The sequence below is a fragment of the Platichthys flesus genome, chromosome 20, assembly GCF_949316205.1.
Source record: "Platichthys flesus chromosome 20, fPlaFle2.1, whole genome shotgun sequence".
NCBI classification, from domain to species: Eukaryota; Metazoa; Chordata; class Actinopteri; order Pleuronectiformes; family Pleuronectidae; genus Platichthys; species Platichthys flesus.
This window is the reverse complement of record NC_084964.1, coordinates 17,648,845-17,662,647: the sequence shown is the minus strand read 5'-3', so window position 1 is coordinate 17,662,647 and position 13,803 is coordinate 17,648,845. Positions and strand designations below refer to the sequence as shown.

The 13,803-nt window shown below is 48.0% G+C and overlaps 1 protein-coding gene across 1 annotated transcript in view; it reads left to right on the top strand.

Moving 5' to 3' along the window:
- The window catches only part of sdk2b (sidekick cell adhesion molecule 2b), a 224,495-nt gene that overhangs the window by 167,853 nt on the left and 42,839 nt on the right, over positions 1 to 13,803 (top strand). The window contains 8 exon segments of the mRNA XM_062378780.1: positions 318 to 394; positions 448 to 663; positions 666 to 706; positions 7,706 to 7,710; positions 8,982 to 9,115; positions 11,733 to 11,844; positions 12,369 to 12,559; positions 13,674 to 13,757. Coding sequence (XP_062234764.1) covers positions 318 to 394; positions 448 to 663; positions 666 to 706; positions 7,706 to 7,710; positions 8,982 to 9,115; positions 11,733 to 11,844; positions 12,369 to 12,559; positions 13,674 to 13,757 — 860 coding nt within the window.

Sequence of the window (13,803 nt, the reverse complement as noted above, 5' to 3'; positions counted from 1 at the left end):
TCTGTCTCTCAAGGAGCTAAAACACAATCTGAAGGTGTCTCAGCTTCCGTGTCCCTTTTTTTTTGCGACAGCATTTTCGATGAAGACAAACAAAAAAAAAAAAACATCTGTTTGTTACCAGCGTCTCAAAATGGTTCCAGTCAGCGGTCAGCCCCGTACCAGTGAATCTGAGATCTGCACGGCTGAGATCTGAAGCCGGAAATCGACGTGAAGGGAAGCAGAAACTTAGATTTAGAACATGAATAGGAATCAATCCTGTGTCCCTCTGTGTCCCTCTGTGTCCCTCTGTGTCCCCTCTGTGAATCCTCACGTCTCAGCCCCCCCCCCTGCCTGTCTTCATGTACTGTGGAAAACCCTGGTGACACCACCGGGCTGTCCATCAAGGCGGCTCGGTGTAAGATGGCAGACGAGGAAGCGGATGGCAGAAGCTTTGCTGGGCACCTGAAGTCAGACTCCTTGTGACTGTGGCCTCTTCTTTGCAGTCCTTTTTTCTTACTCTGTGCTTTTCTGATCATGTGTGTGTGTGTCTGTGTGTGTGTGTTCTGTTTGTGTGTCCTCCTGCAGTCATGGGCAGCTTTGAGGAAGGTGAACGCGCCCAGTCGGTGTCTCAGGGAGAGGGCGCCGTCGTCCAGGCCCCACGCATCCGCAGCTTCCCCCAGCCACAGTCACCTGGTTCCGAGACGGGAGGAAGATCCCCCCAGCAGCCGCATGTGAGTCCCCGTTCCTTACTTCTGTGTTTTGTCCTTTTTGGAGAATTTACTCGCGTTTGATTCTGGGAAAAGCTTGATGGTGGTTTCGCTCTCTGAGGACATCGGAGACGCTTTGGTTCGGGAGCTTCTGATCCTAAATGGAGTTTTTTTTTTGGGGGGGGGGGGGGTTCTTCTGAAGATCAAGGTTCCAAGACCAAAGCAGTTCTGACGTTGTGTGAAATGGAATCGCCACCTCTGTTCCTCATTTTCATTCTCAAGACGGAAAAAAAAAAAAGCGAGCAATTTCCCCTCAGCTCATCTGTGTCTCTGTGTCTTTCTTCAATGTCCCCTTCTCTCTCTCTCTCTCTCTGTCTGTCTTCATCTCGGCCTCAAACGTTCGCCGGTAGCTTCGGGCAAATACCACATGGTCAACTTCCTGCTCCCGGTCCGACTCCCGGCTGTTTGAACAAATTACCACGTTTCATTCTCCCTCAGTGTCGTCACTCTCCCTTTCAAATAGAGACACAGAAACAGCTCATTGCAGAGTTTTCTGAGGTCGGCTATCGGTATTCGCCAGCCGGCAGAGACGGTGTTTGCCCGATGCCATCAGAGCCCGATAAGGCCGGTGACCACTGGAGCAACATATGTCCTGAAACAGGATCGGTGTAAACAGAGAGCTGCTCCTTCTGATTTGCTCCAGATGTGGAAACAAGGAAAGACATTTCATCGATATGTTCAGGGCTTGTTTGAACTCCTTTAACCTGGACCATGTTTCCATGCACGGCCTCGTTGACCTTATTCTGAATAAGATATCATTTCACTTGATATTTTCATGAGTGGCCAATAGAAGAACATGTTAGAGCAGCTAGTCTGATAAGGAGTCCAGTCAACGGGGGCCATCTGTCATCCAGCAGTAGAAAACTGGCGTATATCAATGTCGCAGCACGATGTGAAAACTCCAATAGGATGTTATCTTGTGATTAATTGGTTGTTTACCATTTATGTGTGGTGCCCTTGAAAGAAGAGGGAGAAGAATGAAGAGAGAAAACCATCAAGCAATGCTATCAAATCATATGAATACATATCCTACCTGAGCTATGAATACAGTTATTCTCAGAACCACTTTAACATCTTCTTAATTATTCCGTCTTCTTAGCTCATTCATCAAATGCCATTGAATTATGAAATACCCCTTTTAACCTTTAACTTATTCTTACCCTGAGCTACCGGGGTTTATTCAGAAACAGCAGCTTAGAGCCGATAGAGTGAAAACTGCAACTAAGGTCAAAGGATTCCTCGTATATTCATTTGATAACTGCTTATTTAGAGGTTTGACTTTACTCAGGTAATCAATAAAAGGCTGTTTTCAGGTAAGTTTCGTCTTCAGACTTATTCGTCTTGAAATTTAATAAAGCAGAGATAGGCCTACTGCCTAAATTACCCACAATGCAAATCTGACATTTGCAAGTGTGTTATGCCAGCAGCAGCTAATGTAGCCCCAAGGGATGATTCATTTTTGAATTTGTTACTTATATTATGTGAGAGTATTTCTGGATTCAGGGCGATAATGCTTCTTCCATTGATGTCCTTCACTGAGCATGTGCTCAGGGGTTTTTGGGCGTTTTAAACACACAATTTATTTTCAGTCTTCTTGCTGGAACACTTGTGTGTATCTGCCTATAGGTGTGTTAAACAGCCCCCCCCCCCCCCCCCATCTCCCCCCATCTGCATGTCTTTGCAGCGGGAGGTGACCTCGCCCTCGGTCAGACTGAGTCTTCCTTATCAGCTCCTCATCATCAGTAATCACACCCTGACCTAGAATGACAATGAGACGAGCGCGGCTGAGACGCTGAGGAGCTGATGGCCGCCGGTCGGTGGGGGTCACTTCGATTTTGTTTATTTTTTTTTTTTTAGCGTGGATTAAGTTTGAAAAGTCGTTAACACAAAGGGCGACGTCTCGAAACTCGCACACGAGCTGAGGTTGCTGGTTTGAACATTTGACGAATGGTTTCCAGTTTGTTGATGGTTTTTCCCGTCAAAAACTCTGTCAACCTCACATCCAGGTTATTCTCTCTCTCTCTCTCTCTCTCTCTCTCTCTCTCTCTCTCTCTCCTGTGTGTGTCTGTTGTGGTTCACCCTCTGCTGTGTGCGTTGTGTCTCTCCCTCCCTGCTTCCCACCCTCCAGCTCTGAACATGCTAATTTTTTCTGTTCTCACAACCAAGGTCACTCTGTGCAAATGAGCCCCGTTGATAACAGACGGCCCTTTTTTTCTTCTCCTCTTCTTTTATTTTCGTTTCATTGAAAATCATTTAATTGAATTTGATTCGTGCCACTGGCGTTGACTCTGTTGGGGCAACACAGTCTCACTGGTGGTGGTGGTGTAGGTGGTGTTGGTGGGGGGGGGGGTTGTTTTTTACCTTGATGAAGCCTCTTTCCAAGGACTAGTGCTCTCCAGAGTCGGTTCCAGCTGTGTCGTCTCTCTAACCATCATGTCCCCGGCCTCTGTGCATAGCGGTTATAGTCTGGGTTATGGGTTATATCCCATCTGGAAGGTGTGTGTGTGTGTGTCGACCGTGCTCCACCGTGGACCAAGTCTCAACATGGACCTTCTGGGCTCTTCACTCCCCCCCCCCCTCGACCTCGACTCGTCATCTGCTCCTACGATCCCGTCTCAGGTGTCAGAACTTTAATTTTCGGGCTCTCCGGGCTCGGGGGGGGGGGGGGGGGGGGGGGGGGTGTCTGGCTGCTTCCGTGAGCAGCTTCCTGTCGCAGCTTGGCAACAGAGAAGAGCAGACCCAGAATAACTGTGGTAATCACTTGTAAAGTTCACACTTGCTCTACAGTAGTTGTACTTCAAGCTGCATCGCTCCCGGTGCATTGTGATTACATACGGGGGTTACTTCTCTCTACATTGCATCATGCGGTAGTGGGGGGGTAGTGGGGGGGGGTGATGTGTTGGCAGTAGAACAGTAAATCACACCTGGATGCATTTGGAATTAATTTGTTTTACCTTGGAACTTTTCTCTCAGGGTCAGTGAAATGTGTGAAGTCATTCGTGGAATGAGTGTGAACACCACACACCTCCAGGACCCTGGATGGATGCTGGTGAAAGCTGTAATATTGTTTTTTGCTTCCCTGCCGCCCCTTGGCAAGGCAGCGTCTCACGTTCTTTCTCTCTTTGCCGTGTGGCCTCTGCAGCTGCTGCTCTTGGCGCCGGCAAACACTCTGGTGCTCTGTCTCACCCATAAACCTGCGGATTCACTTGTTGCCTCTGCGATGGTGCTCCTCCTGTTCTCTGTCTAGGTTCAGGAGATTGTGGCCAAGCGGCTAAAACATGCCGCGAGGCGTCGGTGTAGCCCCCCCCCCCCGATGGCAGATCTGTTCAACCTGGGCTGCGTTGGGATACAGAGAAATGGACAGCATGAGGAAAACCTACTTATTTAACTCCAAAAGTCATTATTCTGCCTTTATTGAACAGGAATGCTTTTGACTCGGCCTGTGTGATTTGTTGTGTTATTTTCGGAGACTTAATGTGGTGTGTAATCAGAGGCCCTGCAGTAAACACATTAAACCGGAATGCATAGGGCTGCCCTCTCACTATTTCACCACCGACCACAATCGGCCGCCCACTACCTGCTTTTCTCCCCCGGAAACTCGCCATTGACAAGTTGGGGAATGGATTTATCTGCTCCACACTGAGAACAACCTTGTCGAGTTGTCTTTTCAGACAGGACACCGAGGGGCCCGACCTGCAGGAGTCGGTGGGAGGACAGTGTCTGACACACACCCATTGTAATTGCCTTGAGTTATCTGCTGGAGCTACTGATCAATTAATGGCCCCCCCGCCTGTGATTCGCGGGCTCTTGTCAGTCTGCTATGGATTTCCCATTAGTCACGAGCGCCAGCAAATAGCCCGAGCCCTTCGTCTGCATTTCCCTGCATCCAACTGCCGCCGCCATTAGTCAGGAATCGGACAATGTGCGGGTCAGAAGTGGAAAAGAGAGGCAGTGGTCTTTAATGAGTAATGGCTTTTAATGTTTTTATTTTCCCAAATTGCTCGTTCTATAAAAACGACTTGTTTTCTTTGATCTCATAAGCGATTATATAATTAAATGACAGGCAGCCACTCACATAAATGCATGATTAAAAGGTCATTGAGTGAAAATGTTTAATTATTTTCCAGCCAGATGATTCACTGGTATGTTTGATGTGGTGAACACACTTAAATGTGCCACCAGTTCATTTAGAAGTCAGCGTCTCACCTCTCGGAACAATCTTTTCTTTATTTCTTCTTCTTAACCGAGGTTGGTTTTTCTGAACACTCCAACTGACCGAGAGCAACGGGGGGGGGGGGGGGTACACACCTCAGGTTCATGCCCCCGGTGAGAAAACAAGTGGCTGTTTTCACCAGCAACACCAGCCTCACCTCTCCTCATCCCTCTCTCACTCCTCCATCTCTCCATCCCCGGGAGCTGTGGCGTTTTCACCACAGGTCCATCGAGCAGCAGGGCCATGCAGCCCCGCCGCCTGTTCTCACTCGTCTTCTCTCTCTCACCGGCTTTCCTTTTCACCGTCATCTGTCTGCCGGCTGGTGCCTTACCTCATACCTCAGCCGCTTGATCCCACAGACCCTTCTCTCTCTCTCTCCCGGGGGAGACCATCAGCCGAAACCAGCGCCATTTGTCTGCAGGTGAAGGAGGTCTGAGGCTGTGGAGCGAGGTTAGGCCCCTCACGGCCCGGCAGAGGGGGACGGCCACTACCGATACAGCCAAAGTACTCCCGAGAGTGTTAGTTAGAAAAGGCCTGTGCACTTGAGTCAGCTCTGGATCAGCACGATGAGATACAGACAAAAACATACGCTTCCTCTCGTGCACGACGAAAGAGTCCAGGGCCGACGTGAGTCTAATTAAAGAGAGCAACCCAGGATTATTGGTTTTCCAGTTCTTACTGTCATGTAATTTATTAGCAATAATGACAAACTAGAGAAGAGGAAGCATCTTGAGGCAAATGAAACATTTAAACGTCGATGTCTCGGTTTCAATCAAACGTAAATCCTCGTCTTCATTAGTGAGTAAAGTGCCAGTGAATCGTTGGGAGGCTGCCGGTCTTCAGGAACACGCTCTCGCTGTTAAACATGAATGAAGATTATTCTGTGTGAGACCGAGCGCTGCCAGTAAAAAGCTCAGCACAGCCGGCCCGAGATGTTTGTGAGCAGCTGTCCAGCCTGTCGGGCTCTCCTGTGGACCGGCTTATCCTAGTGAGGGGGGGGGGGGGTCATAATGGAAAAAGGAGATTGAGTTGGAAATAAAAAGACGATGTGTTCAAAGACACGGGAGTAAACATAAAACACCAGACAGAGGCATGTTCACACATATCTGATTCCGGCGGATTCCCTCACTCCTGCGGTTTTGAAGCCTCGGAGAGAGAGAGAGAGAGAGAGAGAGAGAGAGAGAGAGAGAGAGAGAGAGAGAGAGCGGGGAGTTGATTGAGGATGACCGGAGTGCGTTCCGACAGAATGAGACGGATAAGAACACGCGACACGCCGAAACTCGAGGGAAGATAAACTGAACAATTCCATTTCTTCTCTTCTAACCAGATTCTCCTCACTCCTGATTCCCCGGCTCCCTCGGCGTACAGGCAAAAAAAAGCCATTCTGGATAATTGGCTTACTTTTTTAATTTCTTCCTTCATCATGTGGTCTCTGATCCCCGCGGCCTGGCGAGCGCGGGGAGGTGTTAGATCTGCCGAACACGCTGCGTAACAGAGTTTTTTTTTTTTCTTCTGTGACCCCCACTGTAGCAGCGCTGATTACAAGCTGAGGGGGGGAGACGGCTCGGCGGGGAGCCACATTAAAATCAACTTGCAGCGGAGGAAAAAAAAAAAAACTCTCACTCTCCGAAACATTGATGAATAAATGACTTTCTGTGGATGAGGGTGAAAAATTCGGGCGAAACTTAGTTCTGCATGTGTCTGGTCGGGGTGACTGAGGACACAGGAAAATAATAACCCTGTTGAATCACCTCATTCGGTGCCTGGCTTAATCACAGAGAGTGGCTCGACTCCAAAAGGTCACTGTCAAGTTCTTCCCTCTCATTTCCGAGAGTTTCAGCAGAACCAGACTAAAGCAGGTAAAAGAAGTTAAGTTCTGGATCGTGTCCCCGTTCTTTGTTTTTTTCAAAAGGTCCTGGGACATCACCTGGGATTCATTCCGCAGTTTGGACACTTCCGTTGTGCCCACATCCCTGAAGGGATCCATAATTCATGGCCGTGCGTCCCGGATGTCACCGCTCCAGCGAGCTAGCATTAAATATTAACCGTATATCATAAGCTGCAGCCATTGAGGCCTGCCAGCCCCTTTAGGAAGACTGGTCTCACTCCCGGCTCCCACCAGGGAATCCCAAATGAGCCGAGTGACTGGGGCCGCTTCTCAGATATCTGAAAAATCAATCATTCCCCGAGAAGGATTCTCATAAGTCACTGTACTGTAAGGGCTAACGGCACAGGTAGCTTATGTGCAGTGTACACAGCACATCAGTCTGTGTTGAATTAGTTTTCCACACGTCTCTCCACAGCGACAATTAGAGGTGAGAAGGTTTATTTTAGACGTGTGCATTATTATTTTCTATATATAAACCGGTGAGCAATCCTCTTTTCTTTCCCTATTTGGATCCCGTCTTCACACTTCCTCGTCAGCTCTCCTGCTCTCTTGATAAGGCACAGCAGGTATTAAACCTTCCACTGATGAGATGAAGGTCAGGATGGAGTGGTGGATTGGGTCAGATCGGAGAAGGAGGAGGAGAGAGAGAGATGAGATCATCAGCCGCGTTCCAAGGACTCGGTTTAAATGTGTATGATGGGTCACAGTCGGTGCAGCTATAGGCGCAAGAGCCCATTAATATCACCATGCCTGAATACGCTGTGCATGGGATGGAGGTTTTGTGTGTTTGCTATTGATTAGTCAAATTGCTGTTATTTTAGGTTTGTGCGACGCCAGGAGCTCCGGGAACTTTTACAGAGAATGTCAGAGGAAATCAGGCTGAAATGTCACGGTGCACACGGGGAGCCGGAGCCGTCTGAACCGGCAGCCGCGGTGGAGCTCCCCCGTGGTTCTCTGACATCAGCCGTGTCGCAACTACCAGAAATATGCATAGTGAAATGAAACGGATCAATAATCATATCAAGATAAAAGTTCCCACATTAGTGGATGTAGATATTTATCCCAGTAAATGCCATTATTAATATTTCTGTTAGGTTTAAAGACTTCTCCAGAGTGAAGGTTTGATAAATCTGAGGTCAATCAGTTGTGACTTCACCCTTCTCAATATCTATATATATTCCAACAATTATTGATATTGTTTTGTTGCCCAATCTTCATAGTGTCTTCATAAATGTGATGAGCCAACAAACAGAAAACACATGATGCCTTTTCACGAGGATGACAACATATTTGCTCCGGTGCACGAGCACGTTGAGCAGCTGCTGGGAAGGAGGGATGAGATGGAAGAGGGGGATGAGATGGAAGGATGGAGCCTGAAGGAAAAGATATATACGTGGAGGAAGACACACAGTTGGAATGCACTCACTTCAGGGACAGATAATAATGAAATATTGATTGTCAACAAAGTCGGGGGGTGGGGGGGGGGCTTAACATCAGGTGGCAGTGGCAGGGGGGAGGGGAGGATTTCTCCCTCAGCGGTTGCTCCGAGGTGAAAGACCCGGGGGGGGGGGGGGGGGGGCTTGATGGAGACAGCAACACACCGGGTATCAGCCCCTATAGGACACCTGCTAAGAAATGGATCAGTGTTTATTCATTCAGGCGTCGCTGCAGCAGCCGGCGAGGAAGACGCCATTGTTTCGGTCGTCTGCACGAGCGCCGGCCACCGGGAAGCACGGGCGCTACAAGCAGCCAATTAAAAGCTCCTGCTCATATTTCAGATTTGGACCACTAGGACAAGTAGGAACCTCGGAGGTTGTCGATATTCCGGCCTTGCTCGGTCAGCAGCGACAAACTGTTTACACATTGTAAATCGATAAACCTAATGCTGCTTGAACAGTGTAATTAAAATGTGTGATGCCCTTTTCAGCCGTTGGATCAAGTGTGAGGCGCAGACTGGATTTAGCACTAATTAGGAAACACAGCGCTACGTTGAAATGATTGGAAATACCTGACGAGGTTTCCCTGAACTTCCTCATCGTGGAAAGTGCCAAAGAAAATGTCTTCACCTCTTTCCTCCCCCTGGTCCTTATCCTCTCCATGTGTTAACACCGTTCTCTTACTGTCTCCTCCACAGCGCCATTACTCTGGACAACACGCTGGTCATCCTGTCCACGGTGGCCCCGGACGCCGGGCGCTACTACGTGCAGGCCGTGAACGACAAGAACGGAGAGAACAAGACCAGCCAGCCAATCACCTTGTCCGTAGAGAGTGAGTCACCAAGTCATTTTAATAAATAATGCAAAAAACCAGTTATGGTTATACAGCCTTCAATCATTACTTCTTATATTCAATTTTACATTCTAATTCTAAACATTTACCATTCTAATGATCAGCTGCCTATATACATGTTATTGCACCTAAAGTATTGAAGTACTCTATTACAGTAGAGCAGTAGTTACAGATACTTTACATAATACACAACTTGGGATCATTTTACAATTCATACTTCACAGAAGTAACATTTTGAATGCAGTGCTTCTTCTCCCACTGTGGGACGTCTCAGAAGCCGAGGCCTTGTGATCAGTAATTTCATTTCATTGCACCACTGAATTGTGTCTGCAGCCATATTCACACATTGTTGTGTTGCAGACACACACACACACACACAAACAGAGGAAGGAGAAGCTGCAGGGACAGGGGCTCAGGCAGACTGTACTCCTGCCAAGTAGTTCTTAATATTCACCAGCAGCCGCGGCTCCCTACAATAACAACAACAACAACAACAAAAACACAAGATACACAAATCAAACCCAATTCGGTCGGCTCCAGCTCAGCGGAGTGAAATATAAGAGGAGACCTGACAGACAGCATCTGATGACATGGTAGACTGGAGTTCAGTACCACAGTGAATAAGGAGGCTGAGGGTAAGATATTACAGTTGACAACACAAGGGAGCAGAAATAGCCTGTGGCACATATGGAGAAGAGTGGCAGAGTTGATTATACTGGTGCGGGAACACACACACACACACACACACACAGACACACACACACACACACACTCACAGGTTATAAAGAGAGCCAGGTGGGAGGTCTCTCGGCTCATGGAATCATGCCATGCATTTCCATGAGCATTCCACACATGGTCCGCATATTCACACATTTACACAGCCACATACACCGTGTGTGTGTGTGTGTGTGTGTGTGTGCGTGTGTGCATGTGTATCTGTCAGTATCTGCTACAGCAGCTGTTCCTTCAGTGACGCCTCTGACACTGCATTTCCCATGAGCTCCCCTGGCTCCGGCAGCTCGTGCTCAAGTGTTGGCAAGAGCGACGGACAGGGAGAAGTCTAACGAGAGCCCTGCTTCCTGTTACACTTCCCAAAATCGGCAGGGGGGGGGGAGAAAAAGTTTAGGAACTCAGATATATATATGAACTTCAGTAAGTAGTTGAAATGTGTCTGTTCTTTGTGACCGACTCAGTGTTTGAGCCTCGAACTGGCTGGTTCCATTTCAAACGGTGGAATATCAGGAACAGTTTGCTCCCCAGCGTCTTGTCTCACTGTGTTTTAAAACCTTACGCTTACTTTCAAGAAAATAAGACAAATATTCCGGATGTATAATCAGCCATCTCACACCGATGATGCTAAAGTCTGCCAAGAAGCTAGCAGGGGGGGGGGGGGGCCCTATAGCCAAGGTCCCGCCCCTTTTCATCCCATTTTAATATCATTAAGTACCGGGGAACTTAACACTTGAATACATATCAGTGTGATAAGAGCTAACAGTAAAACATCTTTGGAAAGAAAAAAATTATTAAAGTGGAGTTTGACTTTTTACTTTGGTCAGTGTCTTATCCACTAACATGGAGGAGGCTGGGTTTATGACTGCAGCCGGCCACCAGGGGGCGATCAAGAGGTTTTGGCTTCACTCTTTGGGAGCTGTCATTTCCTCCATCTTTATACACGGTCTATGGTTTTCCTTACATCCCATCCATATGCACACACACACACACACACACACACACACACACACACACACACACACACAAATATACACATACACGAGAGTGACATTGTTATTCTCATGACATGACACACAAACACATTGAACTGTTCCTTTAACTGCACAGCCACTCAGTCAGTTCTATCCCCATGACGAACCGTCAAACCTTGAATCCAGTGTGTGTCTGTGTGTGTGTTTGTGTGTAAGTGTGGCAGCAAACGTGGCAGCTGTGTACACGGAATCTAATGACTCAAGATTGGTAAGATTGAGCCATGACAGCCCCTGTAGCTACATCTGACATGTGCAGCCACGAGCGCACTCCCAGGGCATGATGGGATTGACGGATCAGTGTGAGTTTATCGCAGACATGACACATCTCGAGCAGCACACACACACACACACACACACACACACACACACACTGTGCTCACACTAACATCGGGTGACATCAGCCCCTGATGCTCACAACACACACATAAGGAAACACACACAGACAAAAACTAGTTTGCAGAGGTTTCTTTAAACATTTAACGTGTGTGTGTCCGTGCACGCACCCCCCCCCCCCTTCAGCTGTGTGTTGGTCAGACTGTGTGTTACTTTGTGCGTCTGTGGTTTCTCCAGTGGACATCTTATTACACACAGTCAGTGCCCCGGCTCGTCTCATCCGGTCCGTCTCTCTCTGTCAGAACTCGGGGGCCGTGGTGTTCACTGGTCAGTTTCAATATTTCAGTTCGATTAGCACGGGGCACTGGGTGGAATGGGAATAAGACCCCTCTGTCCACAAGGAGGTGAAGAGCTCCGTCTGTCCATCAGGATCAGTGCTCTCTGCTTACCTTCTCCCTGTGTGTGTGTGTGTCTGTGTGTGTGTCTGTCTCTTTGTCCAGATGTGGGAGGTCCAGCCGACCCCATCGCCCCCACCATCATCATCCCACCCAGGAACACGAGTGTGGTCACAGGCACCTCGGAGGTCACCATGGAGTGCGTGGCCAACGCCAGGTAAAAGCTCCAGGAGCTGCAGCCTCCAGTTTGTTAAAGGGTCACGGCCCGAAACCGCGAGGGAGAGAACATGTGCTGTTTGTGTGTTTGTGTGTTTGATCCTTTGAAACGAGCACATGTCAAAATGTGTGGGAAATACAAGACATCACAAATAAAAACTCAAATCTTTTCCTTTTGCACGATAACTAAAAACATTCCAATAAACTTTATCTTATTATTAAAGTTATTTTTCGTCTATGTCGGAACAAGAAAGCGACTCTCCCAACACTTTGAACCAGAAACAGCTTCTCAGCCCAGAGACACAGATTTCCTCTTTCTGTTTTTTGAGCCCGACGCTTCAGCAGATGAAAACAAATTGATGGAAATGTTTCACGTTGCGAGAGAGAAATCAAATTTGGACCAGAATCTATTTTTTTATCCTCAAGCAAATCGAAAAGCAGATTCTCACGGCTGCAGCGTGATGAGAGCGGATCTGATGCTCTACTCTCTGCCCCCCCTCCCTTCCTCCCTTCCTCCCCCCCTAGGCCTCTTATCAAGATGAGCATCTCCTGGCGTAAGAACGGCGTGCTGGTGAGCTCCGGCCTGAGCGACTTCAACCGGCGGCTGACCGTCCTCAGCCCCGTGGTGAGCGACTCCGGCTTGTACGAGTGCGAGGCCGTGCTCCGCAGCAGCAGCGTGCCGTCGGTGAGCGCCGGGGCTTACCTGCACGTACAGGGTGAGAAGTGTGACTCTGAAATCTGCCTGTTTCCTCCTCAGCAGGACTCACACATTGTGTAGAAAGGACAATGTCTTCTTATTACACTCGAGGCCACTTTGGGTACGAATCACTTCCTCTTTTCACGGAGGACAAAAGCAGCGTTTACAGACTTTTGTGTACACGTGGTGATTAAATGTGTATTTATTCAGACAATGCGTCGCAGGTGCTCTTTAAGTTGCTGCTCTTTTATTTTTGAAAACTGTGATAAATGTGCTTAGAATTCAAATTGAGCCTTGATGCTCGCAGCTGAGAGTCGTTATTCTTTTCACACACGTTGTGTTTGTGTTTGTGTTTGTGATGTTTCCACCCTCAGCGTTGTGTGCCTGTTCTGAAGTGTTGTACAGTCTTTTGATGGTTCTCGAAATTTGGAGCACAATTCCTCAAATGTTTGTTTTCCTTCTCCGTATTTCACCGTGGAAGCCTCACTCGTTTTTTGTTTAGTTTCCTCCTTCAGAGCAGAGAGGAAACACGTTCTCTCATATCGGCAGAATGTGAAAAACCTCAAGGAAAATAAACACCTTCAACTTTGAGCGCACGTGCGAGAGCAGCCGTGACATTTAGGCGTTTTCCAGTTCAAACAAAAAAGCTGATGTGAAATTGACATAAACAAATTACCCCGACTTCACTGTATGAATCTGGCAGAGGTGATGTGTGTGTGGTCGTGATGCGGCGGCGAGGGGGTGGGGGTGGGGGGGGTAAGTGATTTAAAAGGGAGCGAGCTCGCGGCCGGCCTCAAGAAGAAGAAACTGTTTAACAGCATCGCTCCAGTCACTTTCATTCCTTCCCCCTGAAACACTTTGATGTTGTCAAGGTAGTGATGTGATTGAAAAGCAGGAGGTGCGGTGAACTTCTCCTCTCACCGCGAGCAAAGTTAAAACCGCTGACTCCTTTCTTTAATCAGACTGTATAATCACATTCTCTCTGTCGCCTATGTATTTAAAAATATGAGAAATCTGCAACTGTGAGCCTCTTTGTCACATTTTTAATGAACTTGATTTCAACGGCATATTTGTAATGTTTATGTCTTATTCCATCTCTTCATTCCTCTTGTTTTCTCCTCTCCGTTCCTCAGAGCCACCGCAGTTCATCAAAGAGCCAGAGAAGCACATCACAGCCGAGATGGAGAAGGTGGTGGACATTCCCTGCCAGGCCCGGGGTGCGTGTCCTGTCTCTACTTTTAATTAATCCCTGTCGGAAAAAGA